The sequence below is a fragment of the Callithrix jacchus genome, chromosome 6 (assembly GCF_049354715.1).
Source record: "Callithrix jacchus isolate 240 chromosome 6, calJac240_pri, whole genome shotgun sequence".
NCBI lineage: Eukaryota > Metazoa > Chordata > Mammalia > Primates > Cebidae > Callithrix > Callithrix jacchus.
The window spans coordinates 121,299,406-121,316,731 of record NC_133507.1 but is presented as its reverse complement, the minus strand read 5'-3'; the positions used below and the strand labels follow the sequence as shown (position 1 = coordinate 121,316,731).

The 17,326-nt window shown below is 38.9% G+C and overlaps 1 protein-coding gene and 1 pseudogene across 21 annotated transcripts in view; one reads left to right on the top strand and one right to left on the bottom strand.

The window, feature by feature from the left end:
* Positions 1 to 17,326, bottom strand: part of SPATS2L (spermatogenesis associated serine rich 2 like) — a 171,651-nt gene that overhangs the window by 80,678 nt on the left and 73,647 nt on the right. For all 21 annotated transcript variants that reach the window (XM_035305244.3, XM_035305245.3, XM_035305247.3 and 18 more), the window contains one exon: positions 6,949 to 7,009. In XM_035305244.3, the coding sequence (XP_035161135.2) occupies positions 6,949 to 6,987 (39 nt within the window). In that variant the 5' untranslated portion in view covers positions 6,988 to 7,009. The remainder of the gene's footprint in view (positions 1 to 6,948; positions 7,010 to 17,326) is intronic.
* Positions 8,225 to 8,690, top strand: LOC118154641 (non-histone chromosomal protein HMG-17 pseudogene; annotated as a pseudogene).

The following is a 17,326-nucleotide window of genomic DNA, read 5'->3' as shown; positions in this document are numbered from 1 at the left end:
GAGAAAATGATGACAAGAACCCGATCCATGGTGAAACCTGAAAGCTGTGTGGCTTGTGTTCTTGTTTGAATCTAAGGGTTGGACTAAATTGACTTAAACACTTCTGCAAAATTTGCCACAAAGCTTGCATGGTTTGCACTTTCAAAACAACTACATAGTATTAAAACTTGTCTCAAATATCATGAAATAGTTATCTATTAAATGGAGTTCATATTTTAAAGATGCATAATGATGAGTTTCTTCTATATTCTCGCTGAACCTGCTAAAATCTCTTTGATCAAATGCTTGGGTTTTTCTGACCATACTCCATGCCACATAAAGATCTGAACTATACTTCACTACTTTGTAAAATGCTGACCAAGACAGTTACAAGAAAAAATAATAAACTAGTAAATATTCATTCAAAAATAATTAAACATCTGCTTATCTGTTGGGGACAGACATCAGGGCACACAGACTTAAACACTTTGTATTTCCATCATCTGCAGAGATTTGGAAGATGTCACCTCTCTGGACGAGAGACTCTTCTCCTTTTTCCTATTCTTTTTTTATTTTAATGATTCTATACATTTGGATTATATTGTTTATAATCCAATTTACTTCTATAACTTTAACAGCTCTAAAAGCTATTCACAGTGAGGTGGCACAGCTCAGCAATGACATTATAGATAGAGCTGTTCCCCATTTCCATATTGTCTTATTGTCTAATCTCACTTATTTTTTGTAGGCTCACCAATAGCTATAAAAGTTTGAGAAAGTCAAGTCCACTTTTATGTTCTTTTTCTCATTTGGTCTTTTTACTTTTTCTAATCTTGGTTCTATAGGAATTTATATTTTGAGTTTCAAATAAAAATGTTAATTCTAGAGCTCCTTTTTCACTTTCTAACTGTGAAACAAACAGATAAGCTCCCGCAGATTCTTTCTAGTTCATATTGTTAAGAGCTCATAAAGCAGCTCTGCATTTATTGTTGTATTGTACTTCATGACTTTGTGAGGTAAATTTTGTTATCATGTCCAATTTACAGATCAGGAAATTGAGGCCCAGAAAAGTTAAGTGACTTAACTTTTCTCTGATTTCTGTCCCCAAACTCCACACTTTTTCCATAGCCTTACCTTGTTGGAGATCATTTCCCAAGCATACCAGTCCTCTAGCATGGCTTAGGGATCACTCATTGCAATTGGTTATCAGTGCATACTTGGACACTTTGCAACTATTAACACCATTTACAGACAAAGATCCCTTTTACTTTACATCACCAAGTTTTACTGCTGAATTGTATTCTACTTAAACTGATTTATGGGAATCAATTAAAAATATCTGACTAAAATTTCTATTTTGTCTATACCAGTTCTAATAATCCTTTCTTATTCAGTTAAGAATTACATTTAAACATTTATAAATCTAATTTATCTTGGCACCCACATGTTTCACACAGAAATCATCTAATGATGACTATTAGGCCCTACACTGAACTCATCTATACATTTCTACTGTTCAATTTCTTTAAAAATACATTATTTAAAAAAGAAGCTATTAAAAATGAGTATGCCCTAAATATAAGATCAGATTAGTCCAAAGATTTTGTTCTGATATCTCGCCTTAGCAAAGTGATATTTGGGGGATTTTTTTTCTCCCTTTATTTTATTTATTTCATTCAGTAGAATATGACTGGTTACTCAGCAAAGGACCTCATTTGGTATTGTGAAGTCTACCTGAGACCACCTGTCTTTGATGATTATGTAAACATACTACTTTTCTGAAGAACCACAGGTAGTTAACCTAAGTAACTCAAGTTTCTGTTTTTAGAAGCAATTTAAAACATGCTTTATTTAATAGCAAAAAGAGATGACATTTCCATTAACCTACATTTCATTTTTCAAGAAGATTTGAGATTTTGCAAAATATTGTAAATGGGAAATGAAGTCTCTAAAGAACTTAACAATTCAAGCAGGCATGTTCATTCATTCATTATTCATTCATTTATCTAACTCTATCTGGGGGGTCAACTATATATGAAGTGCAAGAATAGTAATAGTAAGACTCATTCTCTGCTTCCAAGAGGCACACAGTCTCACATGGGGAGATAGAGCCACCACTAACAATTACACTCCCTGGAATAACAGCTGCAGTAGAGAATGCAGAGACTCCCACAGAAGTACAAGGCAGATGACAGGGGAAGGGCATTTCAGGCAGGAAAAGAGAAAGAAGAGAGTCAGGTCTCTGAGAAGGACATATCAGAGAGAGGAAACAGCCTCTGCAAAGGAGGCAGACATGTTCAAGGTCAGGGTAGTGACTGAGAGATGCATGAAGATGTGGCAGTGGATAAAGGTGTGAAAGGTGGACAGGGGTCCACTCATGCAGGGGATGAATGTCATGCTGAGGAGATCAGACTCTGATTGCGACTATTTTCAATTTAAATCCTTATCGTTATAACCCAACAAGATAGAGACATTTTAAAATAAAACAGTTAAAATGAGTGCCAATTTTAAGGTTCAGTTGTCTTGAATATTAAACCTGAAATGATTAGCTATCTGCTTCTTTGGACTAAAAGCTACATGAAGGCAGGAATCATTTCCTCACCAAAGCACGTACTCAAATTCATCCAATAGAGGACCCACTAATGACAACTGATGAACTCATTTGATTCCAACACTTATTATGAAGTAGTTCATTTCCTGCAGTGCTTGACTAGATACTGCATCAAAAATGCTACATAGATGTTTCATCTGATCTCTACAAGCTTGTACTCTAAGACGTAACAGTTGTTATTATTCTTAATTTTCAGAATTAAAATGTCATTGCTCTGTGTGACAGATTGAGAAACAAATGAATCATAAAAAGACCATAAAAGCTAATAACTACAGACCGTAAGTATACTAAAATAAATCAATGTAAAATTATAAAGGAACAGAATTTTCAGTTGTTTATTATGATTTATTTTATTGAGTTGAGAAATCTATTAACCTTTTGACATGAGAAGATGGAATTCACTAAATGAGTTAGAGAAGCTCTACTTCCATTGTCATCACCCTCTTTCAAAATAGTGCCAACATTTTCATAAGTTATGGAAATGCAGTGGGAAAACACTATCTACTGTTAATTGACACGTGGACATCTGACACTGCTCATGAGGACTGGATGTATGTGGCACTTAAGCTGATGCATGGAGCATTCACACTGAACTTCTGTGATCTGTGTGCTGGCAGATCAGTCTATTTTCCCTTATTGGCATGATGCCATCTCTGTTTTGAATTAGACACGCTAGTGTTGGCTGCTGAGCCTACCATATTGGTCTGTCCACCAGCCATGCTTTGCAGGGATCAATTGCTATGAGTCCGATTCTTCAAAGTACTTTTCCTTTCCATGGTCCAACTTTAGGAGCTGTTCTATCTCAACAGATATTTGGAAAGAGGCCGCTGATCCTTGGTTAGCACCACAGCGCCCAACCCAGCTTCTTAAATTGGGGAACACATATTCTCACTTGAATATATGACTGTGAGTTCAGACATTATATGAAGAAGCCATGACATAAAAGGGGACATCTTGCCGCTATTTTTTACTCAATGGCTAATAAGTTTGTAAAGATATAGGAAAAAACAAACTCAGTTTCTCCTACTATGCTCTCACAACACAAAACACTTCTGGGGACCTCTGGTCACCTAAATGTGTGGGGTCTTCTCTCCACCAAGTAATCCTTCAGCAGTGGATTCTTCAGCAGACATCAGCTGGGTGTTCTCCTACTTAATTCTCCCAATGTTAACTCTGACACCGTCTACCTGGAAACAGCATCAGATACCACAGATTGAGAGCTTAGTTCCACAAGACCACCCTCCACTTCAGATACCAGCACAAGTACAGCTGGCCCTCCATGTCCACAGGTTCCATATCTGTGAATTCAACCAACAACAGACCAAAATATTTGGGGGAAAAAACGATAAAAAAAAATATCAGGAGGGTACTGAGTACCTATGGCTTTTGCAACATCATAAAATCAAAAATCTTAAGTTAAACCATCATAAATCAGGGACTGTCTATAATTTGCTAGAATAGCTCACAGAACTCAAGTAAACACAATTACTGGTTTACTGAAAAGGATATTACCAAGGTTACTGATGAACACAAGATAGAAAAGATGCACAGGGCAAGGTATGTGGGAAGGGGCTTGAAGCTTCCATTCCCTCTCTGGGTTCACCACCCCAACCTTCAAGTGTTTAGCTCAGTCCTTTTCGGTTTTTATGGGAGGCTTCATTACATAGGCATGACTGCTTACATCACTGGCCACTGGTGATCACTGTTAATCTTCAGCAGCGCTTTTCTCCTGCCAATTTGGTGGGTAGGCCTGAAAATTCCAACGCTCTAATCACCTGGTTGGTTCCCTGTGCAACCAGTCCCCACTGGATGATATCCAAGAGGCCTCAGCCAAAGGTCAGCTTATTAGGATGCAAAAATACAATTATCATTTTGAAGATCCCAAGGACTTTAGGCATGGTATGTCTATTTCATAATAAGTATCACAAAGTTACAATGGTTTTATACTGAAATAATGTGTGGAATATATTATGAAATACAATGGGTAAAAATTTTGCATCAAATTTTAAGACAACACATAGTACTCCAAGGAAATTGTATGTTGGCAGAAATTGGTTTTGACCATGTACCCAGAGACTTGGGGTAACACATTAGTCCTGTGCCTTGGGGGCATTTTGATGGAAAACTTTGAGAAGCAGTTAATATGTGGAAAGGGCAGAGGCTTTAGAACCAGACACAGGTGAGTTTGAATCCCCGTTCCTCCACATTTTTTGAGAGTTTGACTTTGACCAAGACAAGTCTGACCTCAGGCCTCAGTGTCCTCATCAAACAGAAACGTTATTTAATATGAAGATTTATAAAATATGTAGCACAGGCATAGATGGAGCCAGGTGAGATTTTTAAACCATGTAAGATCAAGTCACACTCCCACTTAAAACCTTCCAACAGCTTCCTTTTGCCCTCTGAATAATGCCCTACATGGCAGTATCATGGGTTCCAAACATTTTAGTACACAGACCCTCTTTGGCAGTCTGGTGAAGAAGGCTGTGGGGTCCTTCTCAAAATATTGTTTTAAAATTCATGAAATAAACTTCATGTGATTACTAAGGAAACTACTTATATTGAAATATACTTAGACTATTAATAAAATCCACACATGCTACAGGAATATATGTACTTCTCTATTACCACATCAAATAACATCATATAGTAACAGGATTCTATAACTACAGTAAGTTTGTAGCAATGACGCACAAATAACATTTCTGGATATCTGCAACAAATGTAATTGGATACAAAAGTATCTGTGATTTTTAATTGTGAAAGTCACAGCTACTGCTGTTCTACTGTGGGTCTTTTTTTCCTTTGCCTACATTCATGACTAGAGGAAATGGTAAATTTCATTTAGATGTTAGTGAGGATGTTCTCATCTTTGTTCACAGACCCATGGATTCTAACCACGGATCCCTTGGAAATCCATGAACCTGGATAGGGAGCCAGCATTCTAAGTGGTATTCTCTGACTTCATCTCCCATTATCAATCACCTTTGCCTACAATACTTGAACCACACTGAACACTTGCTCGTCAAACACATTCAACTTAGTCCACCTTAAGCATCTGCTTTGCTTTTCTCTCTGTCTGGAATTCTCTTTCCTCAGGTTTTTGTGTGGTTATTTCTTTCCCCATCTTTATCTCAATCCAATGTCACCACCTCCAAAGGGCTTCCCTGACCACCCCATATAGAGCAGCCACCTACCCTTGCCTCCCCCTTCATCACACCACCCTGCTGTTTTCTCTATAAAACAATTGTGTTCATTTATGTATTCTTGTGTTTATTCTCTGCTTCCTTGCACCCAAATGTGAGCTCCATGGGAGCAGGAACTTCATCTACATGTTCAGCGCCATACCCCAGGTATCTAGAGCAGTGTTTGGGTCTATTACACCTTTGCTAAGTGAAAGAAAAAGTAGTAAGGGCTCCACAGATGTATCCTCTCATCCTTCACTCTGTATTTTTGGTATGGTAAGGATATAAAGAGATGAAAGACAAACTCCTGCCCTCACATGGTTTACAGTCCAGAGAAGGCTGTGGGGTGACGCTGTGGAAGGTACACCAGCATTGTGCTGGCTTGGGCTCCCACCCAGGCTCTCCCACTTGCCTGTACAACTGTGAGCAAATCAGTGCTAGGGCCTCAGTTCCTATGGGGTCAGATAAATGGGTTGGACAAATTTATCTTCATGGTGTATGGTTTATGATCCTTAAGAGCTAACAGTACAAGGCAGCACATGTGGCAAGTGAGGGATTCTGACCCTCAGTGGAGGACGCAGCACAGACTTAGAAAGAGCTCTGAAGTGGAATCAGTCTCCAACAAATCATGAGGAGTTAGAGGATTTTCAGAGTCATGAACTCTCAGGGTTGAAAGCAACTTCAAAGGCTGCCCAGCATGATCACTAGGTGATACACTGGATGTCTCTCTCTGAGTCCATTTCTGAAGAGGTAATATAATACTGTTGCTCTTAGATGCAACCCAGCGTGGGGGTGAAGAGTATGAACTGTGGAATGGCACGCTGCCTGGGTTCAAATCTCAGCTCTGTTGTTTATCAGCTATGTGAACTTAGCCAAATTACTTAACTTCTCTGTTTCTCAACTTCCACCTCTGTAAAACAGAAATAATACCAGTATCTTCTTTATGGGGTTATGGTCAAGAGTAAGTGAAAAAAATGAGTGTAATATACTTAACATGCTTTCTGTAAACATTACTTATGATTTTTTCTGCTAAACAGTTTGCTGGTGTGGCAAACTTATTATGTATCCCCCGAAACCATTTTCCCTTTCTCCATTGTAATTGAGTTTTTACCGGCTAGGGACTGCATTACTCAGTTTGGAGTTTCTGTGAGCCAACATATAACTTGATCTTACCTTTTCCTTGACATTCACATGAGTATTGAGTTCAGCCATCTTGCTTTTAGTGGAATCAGCCCTATAAAGAAGGAAAGAAGATTAAGTTCTAAAATTGATTTCTCAATGTGTTATTTTTATGCTCTCTTCCAACACAGTGAACAACTTTATTCAGTCATAATCATAAATATCATTTTAGAATGTAAAAATACTTTCAAGCTAAACATTTGACTTAGATATGTTCTAAAAGCATGTTATAATAACTCTAGAAGACAATGTAAAATCTTTTATTCATACTGTATTGACATGAAAAATGACAAAGACAGATGGGAATTTATCTAAACTGTGTTTCTTCCTATTATGTAAAAGAAAGGTCGTCAAAATTAGTGAGAGAAGGGAAATTGTACCTATTTTAACTAAGTATTATCATCACAATCCTCACTGTCTCAAAGCTTTTATCAGCTCCTAGGTAATCTAACAAACATTTATTGAATATAGCCCTCCTATATGTACATAACAATACCAAGCACTATAGGAAAAACAAGAGGAAACTATTCTAGGTTTAAACGTAAGTACCCACCCCCAACTTTTTCCTCTTTTTTTTTTTTTTTAAACTTTTCTCTCTATCTGGAATGCTCTAATTTCAGATTTTTTCAGGGTTGTTTCTTTCCTGTAGTCTTTTTTGTTGAGCCTGTCTCAAAACCTTTTTTTTTTTTAAAAATTTGTCTCAAAACAAACCTCAAGGAAAACCTGCCTGTTGCCCAGGCTGGAGTGTGGTAGCGTCATCAGAGTTCACTGCAGCCTCCACCTCCTCAACTCAAGCAATCCTGCCACCTCAGCCTCTCAAGTAGGTGGAACTGCAAGTATGCACCACCATACTCAGCTAATTTTTGTGTTTTTTTTGTAAAGACAAGGGTCTCACTTTGTTGCCCAGGCTAGTCTCAAACTTCTGGGCTCAAATGTTCCTCCCAGTTTGGCCTCCCAAAACACTGGGATCATAGGTGAGAGCCACTGCCCCTGTCCTCTGCAGTCTATCTTAGCTCAAGTGTCACCTCCTGCAAGAGGGCTTCCCTGAACACCATATCTAAAGTTGCCACCTCTCCTGCCTTACTCTCCAACAGAATACAACAGTTTTAAATTTGTTTTTTCACTTACCAACATATCATGAGCAACATTCCAGATCAATACATAAGTACCTTCACCGTAATTTTTATTGTCCGTAAGTTCATAATCTCCAATTGCAAATGGACCCTTAAAACTGCCCATAATCCTTCTGTTTCTTTAAAAGCTTTAGGTTGGAGCAGTGTGAAGAAGAGGAGGCGAGAACGACCCCCGGACCGACCGAAGCCCACGCGCCGCTGCATCCCGCGCCCAGCGCCTACGTCCCGCCGCCGTCACCACCATGCCCAAGAGAAAGGTTGAAGGGGATGCTAAAGGAGATAAAGCCAAGGTGAAGGACGAACCACAGAGAAGATCCGCGAGGTTGTCCGCTAAACCTGCTCCTCCAAAGCCAGAGCCCAAGCCGAAAAAGGCCCCTGCAAAGAAGGGAGAGAAGGTACCCAAAGGGAAAAAGGGAAAAGCTGATGCTGGCAAGGAAGGGAATAACCCTGCAGAAAACGGAGATGCCAAAACAGACCAGGCACAGAAAGCCGAAGGTGCTGGAGATGCCAAGTGAAGTGTGTGCATTTTTGATAACTGTGTACTTCTGGTGACTGTACAGTTTGAAATACTATTTTTTTATCAAGTTTTATAAAAATGCAGAATTTTGTTTTACCTTTTTTTTTTTTTTTTTTTTTTTAAGCTATGTTGTTAGCACAGAGAACACTTCATTGTTGTTTTGGGAGAAGGGGCATATGTCACTAACAGAATGTCTCCAAAGCTGGATTGATGTGGGGAAACGACTTTCCCTTCTAGTTTTGAGAGACGTCCTCTTGGCTCCCAGGAGGAGGGATTCCCTGACGTTGACACACATGGCCACCTTGGCACACAAAAGCCTTGTGGTATGGAAAAACAAATTCGCTTTTATGTCCTCTTCTCCCTTTCCGTCTTTCAGCATAGACTTAACTCCCTTAAGTCCAGGCATCTGTTGGGACCTGACCCCCAGTCATTGGTTACCAGTGTGTCAGGCAATCTGGTCTTGCCAGTGATGCCATTGAGATGGCACCTGTCAAAAGAGCAGTGATTCCATTTCTAGATTGTGGATCTTCAGATAAATTCTGCCATTTTCATTTCACTTCCTGAAAGTCAGGGTCGGCTCGTGAAAAGTTGTTAAACAACATGCTAAATGTGAAATGTCAACCCTCACTCTAAACTTTCCCTGTTCAGAGCATCAGATGAAGACTTCATTGGGTTTTATAGTGGCTTTCTGATTTTTGGTAGTCCATCAAAGAAGGGAGTTTGAAAGTTATTGAATACTGTTAATGATTGTCTGCCCATGTCCTGCCTGAAATACCATGATTGTTTATGGAAAGTATCTTTAATAAAGCTGGATACAGTTTGGCTTGGGGAAAAAAAAAAAAAAAAGCTTTAGGTTTTCTGTCTTTGGTGCCCAACCTCTTTTGTGAAGTGGCCCCCTCTGAGATCTGTATTCTGAAAATCAAGCTGTTGTATTTTCTTTTCCCTTATCTGATCAAAATCTTTCACCATTATAATGGAACACAGATCTTAAGTCTTTAATAGATTCAATCTTTTTGAAATAGAGAATAAATGACTTAAATGCACTAACACATTGGTTCAGAAATTAGCAGCCAGTCAGGCCACGATATCAACATATACCACCTGTTTGCATGTCAAGTGCTTTTTGTCAATAAATAACCAGTGAAACACTTTCTTATATTCTTGTCTTTCTTTTATTATAAGTGTCCTCACCTCCAGAGTAGATAGATGCTATGGACTTGCAAAGAATCTCTGATTCCTCCCCATTATTTTCTTTTACACCTACAGCTTAAATAAAGCATAAATTCAGATCCATTATCTTTCGCTGATTCTAGGATGAAAGTTTGGTAATACGCAATGTTAACTCTATTACTATTCAAATTATTCTCAACTAGGAATCCACAGAGACAAATTATCAAATATTAGGAACAGTAAGATTTTTATAAGTTTCCAAATAATACTGCCACTGGCACATGCATTTGGACTTGCTAGCAGGAGAGACTCTGCATACTTGCTTCCAGTAAAGCAGCACTTTCCCAAATGCTCTGCAAAAGTGCCGAATCTATTGAAAACACTCTATAAATGGTAAGTTCTATATCCCCTTACTTGGTATACAGGATAATCGGCTGGTGCAAAAGTAATTGTGATTTTTGCCATTGAAAGTAAAGGCTAAGTCTTTAAAATACTTTTGCACCAACCTAATAGCTGGCAAGTAACACTTGAATTTTATTTTCACTTATTCCTGCTCCTGTAATTTACTCACTTGTAAAGGACAGCATTCTTTTCTGATTATTTCTCATAGTGAACATGAATGATGTGTGAAGTACAAAAACAAATAACTAAGTGTTTTTGTTTACAAGCCATGGGTGGAAAGTAAAGCCTTTGGTCAGTCATTACAAGCTTGCAAGATAGTCTATAATCATTATACTGGAAGACGTCTGGATGGCTGCTTTTCTTATTCAAATGAAAGTTTTGGCATTATGTAAACATACACTGTATGTAAATTTCACAGTGTGTGACAGTATGAATATATGCATGAGAGGGAGGTAGAGGTGGAGGAAAGGGAGAGAGGTATACCTAAGAACTCTGAAGAACTAAATGGTGACAGCTAAATTCGGTGCCATTAAAGATGAACCGGTGAGCCACAGTGCCTTTCATTAGACCAGGTCAGCTGACTCTTCTGGACACATCTGATTTTGCCATTACAGATATGAGAAATCTAATAGAAAAACCTTTTTTTTTTTGCATTTGGGCTTTGATGTCTATGATTTGGATGTGCAGCATTTTCTAAAGCTGAAATGTTATAATCCGCAGAGGAATCAGGGAGGAATTCCATTGAGGATAGAAAATTTATGAGATCTGAAGACATGGTGACAATGGATGGTTAGCTATATTTATAACACACACACACACACACACACCCCTCCTTGGCAATTCCTTTTCTCTTTGACCTCAAAGTCTAACTCAAGAAGACTCTTTGGGACCGATGCTAGTATGATTAATTACAATTTTATTCAAATCATAATTTTAGTTTTTTTGTGGAAGGAAAATACTGGCTGTGGGGGTAAAATAGGTCTATTTTAAGTTTCTCAGATGGGAAGATAAGATAAAAATAATTATAGGGACCCATTCCTTGCCCATTTACTCTCAATTATTTTTCCCATGTGGAAGCCTGCCTCCACAGGCTCTACCTTCTGGGTGGGTTCTAATACCCTCTCCACATCACAGCTTTCTGCCAGCTGGTGCATAACAGAGACAATGCGAAACTAGTTAAAGTGTTTTAATCTAACAGACCATGAATTTAGTTTGCCTTAAAGAATTATAAGTTTAAGTGACTGGATAGTCAAGTTGGGTTCTACAGCTAAGAACAAACACTAGGGAAACACTGGGACAGGCGAGGTTATTTTCAGTGCATCCTGAAGGTTCTCATTGAGTGTCTGCACCTTCCATTTGGCACTAGTCCCTCCAGAATGTCCAGAAGCACACCTTGTACCTGTATAACATCATGTGCTCATTACCTTTCCTGAGCTGACCCTCCCTGCTACGAAAATGAAACTGCACTGGGTCCCTATTTTGAGATTCTCTTTTCTGCTATGAACTATATCTGCCCAGTCAGCTAAATTTCATCTGAATCTTAATTGTTTAAAGTAGTCAAGGAACTTTTCAATATATTTTCACCTCATTTCACATGACAGATCCAGGGTTTAGCAATGTGAAGCCCCAGCCCCACAAGCTACAGACATCTAGGTTGGCCCAAGAAGCCTCTAATGCTGTGATTTTTAGGACCGACAGTGAGTAACAGATGTTTGGGGAGAACAGACCTTCCCTAACATCTTGGTCATCTGCTTGGTAGTGTATCACTGCAAAACATGACTGAATACTCATACTTTAACATATATCGACCACAAGAGCTTTTAAATCTACAGGAAAGGTACAGGGATCTTTGAGTTCTTGAGAAGAACTTGGTCTCTCCTTGCTATTAATCATTTAAAATTGTTCTTGGAACAGACCAGTTACTGAGGGCTAACTATTCAAGTCCATGGATACATGTTCCATACACACTAATGAATCAACACAAAATTAAGATACTCAGAAATATAAGTCCTGATATTGGTGTAACATTTCAACAGCTTATATATTGTTTTAAAACTTTTTACCTTAAAATTGCAATTTAGCTTTCAGTAATATCATTACAAACATATATTGATATCATCATCTAATTTTTATGTATATCCTAAAGAAAACCGGAGATCAAGGAAATTGTTAAAACTTATTAGGGAAACATATTAGTCATAAAGAAAAGAATTTCACCATTTTAATACATCAGCTATATATACTTTTCTACCATAAAATGTATAAACCACAAATATGGTTACCACCAATCACTTCAAAAACAGAATTATATTGAACTGAACTACTCATGAGCAAAGATCTTACGGAATATGCATTAACAGTAGCCAGAAAATCTATTAGCTTAGAACAAAGATAAACATTTTTTATGAATAATAAACTCAAATAATAGAAATTCTGGCAAATATGTTTGTCTCAGTATTTCCAACTGACATAATTCAATGAAGTTTAATATGTATGACAGTCTGTAAAGTTTTTAAAATATATATTTATGTTTCTAATGCAATCATGTAAAACATGCAACGTTCTAACAATGTATTGAAATGTCAGATCACTTTCTGACTTGCTTGTCTCCGTCATCCCTCCTGTTTGATTGCATAATCAGCAATAAAGTTTCACTTTCGTTTCTCTTAAACCCATTATTGCTCTTAGGTTTACTTTCCTGTTCTCAGGTATTACATCACTTTGCTGGAAATGGATTTAGGAAACTATAGAAAATATATAAGAAAAAATTTTAAGTAATGATTTTAACAAAATTTTCAAGGTTATTAATGCAAAATTACCCATGATTTGCAAAAACATAAAAATCATGCTGCATATTTGGGGCCACTAATAGGGTATTTCATAAATTATCATAATGCATAATGTAAGCTGGAGGGGTTAGATAAATGCCAAACGTCATGACGATGGCTTAGAAAGAGAAAAATGACCAAGTTGGTAGAGACTGGATCAATTTGACTTTCTGGTTAATCATCAGACTTAACCAGGGAGATCTGAAAAAGTGAGGTTTCTGGGCCCCAAGGTCAGATGGGGAAATTGTGATGGAAAACAGCAACTCCCAGGTCATTTTCATGCAAAGCCAAATTTGAATGTGGCTAGTGTAAAGCGGAGTGTGTTGGAAAGGTTTAATACAGGCCAAATTTCAAAGACTGAGTACAAAAAAAAGGAATATAAGCTGTCTCATTGATATGTTTTATATCGATTATATGTTGAAATAGTATTTGACAGGCTGGATTAAATAAAATACAGTTTTAAAATTAATTTAATCTACTTCTTTTCACTTTTTTAATGTGACTGCTAGAAAATGTACGATTGCATGTGTGGCTTATGTTACATTTCTATTGCAGAGTGCTGTCCTAGAGCAGAGGTTCTTAAACAGTGTGGTTCCCACATGAGCAGCATCAGCATCACCTGGGAACTTGTTAAAGATGCAAATACTCTGCTCCTCACCAGACAGAAAGAGAAGCTCTGGAGGGCAGGGGCAGCACAGCAATCAGTGCTTAACAAGCCCCGCAGGGTATTCACATGCACACTAGCAAAACCTTGAGAACCACTAAGTCTCCATCCTGGAACATAAAGAAAGAGCCTCTTTCTTGATCCCAAACACTACACACAAGAAACAGATTTTCATGAAAGCCTAGAGAGATAAGGGGAAGGCCAGTTTCCTACATAGTTTACTTCATTAAGGAATAATCTTTTCACAAATACATTATTTAACAATAATCAGCACACTTCCGGAGAACTTAAAATGTACCAGACACTCTGTTAAGTGCTTGATGTACACTTTTTTTTTTCATTTTACCATCACAACCCTGTGAGTAGAAATTAAGATTATCCCCATTTTACATACATGGAAACTGAGGCACAAGGAGATCTAACTGCTCAAAGTCCCACAGTAAGCGTCAGGGCCAGAACTCATACCTAAGACTGTCCAACTTAGCAGCCCATAGCCATTGCGCTAACAGCACCTCAAAACCATCATAAACGAGTTACAGGGCTCACTGTCTATGAACTGCAGTTAAGAACTCCTCCAGGAGAATAAAACCATTCCTTGGGACCTGCCTTCTCGGGCCAGACAGGCCCATGATACATGCTTTGTGCATGTGCGGGATGCATAAACTGCAGCATGAAACCACTCCACTCACTCCACTCCCATAGGAATGGGCACAAATAACTTGCTTTAAAGAAATGTCTATTTTTGGCTGGGTGCGGTGTCTCACACCTGTAATCCCAGCACTTTGGGAGGCTGAGGAGGGTGGATCACCTGAGGTCAGGAGTTCCAGACCAGCCTGACTAGTATGATGAAATTCCGTCTCTACTAAAAATACAAAAATTAGTCAGGTGTGATGGCCTGCCGTTGTAGTCCCAGCTACTCGTGGTGGGCGGGGCAGGGAGGGGGAATAGGAGGAGTCTGAGACAGAAGAATTGCTTGAACCTGAGAGGCGGGGTGGAAGCTGTAGTGAGCTGAGCTAGTGTCAGTGCACTCCAGCCTGAGAGACTGAGAGAAACTCCATTTCCCGCTCCTCCCTCTCCCCGACAAAAAAAGGCTGTTTTCCTGCAGCTTCCTACCTCAGGTGAGGGCGCAAAGAGTTGCAGCTAGTGGGCCTTTAGCCAACAAATTGTTTCCGGGGAGCTGTGATGATGACAAGTGGCTCCATGACATTCTGGGGTCTAAAGGTATAACTAATTGAATTACTAATTTAAATTACTAAGTTGGAGTAATTAAAAGTGTCTGTGTACCTGATTCTGGCATAAGCCTAAAGAGTGCTGTTGAAAAATCCTGCATCACTATGATCACGTCGATCCTGAGACATTTTCTCATGGCTGCCTCAGAGGAGAAGAATCAGCACTGATCTTGTGTGTAGGAAGTCAGTTACGCCATGTGATTTGAGAAGCAGCAAAAATTTTCTCAGGCAAAACAGTATCTAACAGTACCCCTGAGTATGAGCTTCTTAAGAAACATGCATTTCTACTTAGTTGAAGGCATGCCATTACCTCTGGAAGAAGGTGCACTATCACAGATTAATTTATTTCATTCTCCTACTGCCATCAGTTGGCCCTTAGCAGAGAGCAGTGCTCTGAGAAGATGGGAAACAGGACAGGTAGGTTTTGATAGGGAGAGCTGGAACGGTTTCACATCTGTCTATAAAGGGCACCATTCATCCTGACAGGTCACACTGTAGCACAAGGACCATGGGTCTCCAGGTTGGAGGAAATGAACTCTGTGGTCCCTTTTGGCTCTCAGGTACTACGGGTCTGCACAGGCACTAGAAACTGATGGAAACGCTTATAAAAGGCATGGGTGCCATCTCCAGTGATGTACAGTACTAGGCTATTTCTCTGTACAGATCATCTTTAAACCAGAGACTAACCATCCTGTGCCCTAAGAACAATCAGGGTCACTTGCATGCCAGCTGAAGAGGGAAAGGGTTCCTCTACAAAACTGAGACTTGGTCTAATTTAGTACTAGGTATGTTTTCTGTTGCCTAACTGTTCAATTGCCTAATCTCTCTTCCGTTTTGTCCCCTCTTCTTTTCCCTCCATCCTTTGCTATTCCTTATCTGGCATGGTAATGACTGATGTCTCTTATATTTCAAGTGCTTTTGCTCTTTGTTTCTGTAGTTTAATTTCCATAGTCTAATAAAAGTTCTTGTTCCTTGGAGGAAAGTTGGTTTAATTATTAGGAATGAGAAACAGAAACAATGAAACAGAGTGATGACTGAAATATGAATTTCATATGAAGATACTTAGACTGGTATTTTTTTGCTTAATTTGGAGAAAAAAATTCAAGGTTGCATTTTCATTCAAAGGCATTTCAATGTGCTCAACCCACTGTTAGAACAACTTCACCGAAAAGCATTTTAAGATCAAATGTCAGAAAAAAAAATTCACATTTAAAAGCTCTGGCTTGGCCTCTTTTGAAAAGCAGGGTTAGCCTTTGGTTTAGAAATGTCACTGCCTACTAAGTTCTTTGTGGAGGGAAGAAAGAAAATTGAATGTTTTATTTAAACAGGTCATTAACAGTCAATACTTATTTGAAAAGGCTTGCTTTCAGAGGCAGATAAAAGCTTCCAATCACTTAGAATATCACTTGAGCAGATCTAGGGCAAGATGTGCTGATGCAAGTTTGAGACCTTTATGGGAGAACATCTTCACTTAACGGGCCCGGAGTGCTGAGTGCTTGTACGGCAGGCAGAGTCACCTGCGTGGCGCACACTGCATATATGCTGCATATACACGGCAGAGCAGAACACAAAGCACACTTTATGGCAGGCCCAGCTTTGAATTTTCCATTTTAGTACTGGCAAATGCTTATGAATGAAGATTAACCATTTTTGCATGAAGTGCCAAACCACCTCCCCACAGCAGCAGAATGCAAATGGGCACAAAAGAGCAAAGGACAGCTAAAATAAATGCGGCAGATCTAAGGCAGTGAAAGCACAGTGGGAGGAGGACACATGGCAGACTTTATTAGCATTCACCTACGGCATGGTTTTTCTATTTAATTTGAAATTATTTCATTTCATAGGTCTCTGCTGGCTTGAGAATATAAATAAATGCCTTTTTCTAAAAGTGACCCAACGCTGGCTCCTATAAACATCTGCTTCTGATTGCTGGGCTTTAAAGCAAACATGTGTTTCCATAGAGATGTGGGTGACCTGGACCTTGTGCAAGTACCCACTTGTATCAGCAACTCAATTATACTCGGTTCTTTTAAGATGCAATGATGTAAGCTCAAGTCTTTAAAATATGCCCATCCTCAGAGACATCTCAGGAAAAGTGAAGTGGCCAGTGTTATGTGAAGCAGAGAAGAGGTTCAGCAGAATAAATGCCACCCTCTCCAAGCACACTGTAATTAGTTCTCTCCCTGCAAATCATACTGCTTTGCTTCCCCATCCCCCTCACCATCCGCTGGCAAATCCCAAATCCCAGAGGGGTTTGGACAAAAGATCAAACATAGTTCTTTATACTCTGGAGCCCCAAGTATTTTACCACAATCTCTCCAGTGTTGAAAAAGAAATATGATGCATTCCCTTTCTTCCTTTCCTTCCCCCATCTCTTTAACTAGCTATGGGCAATTCCTATAGAAAGGGAATGATTTATCTTATAATTT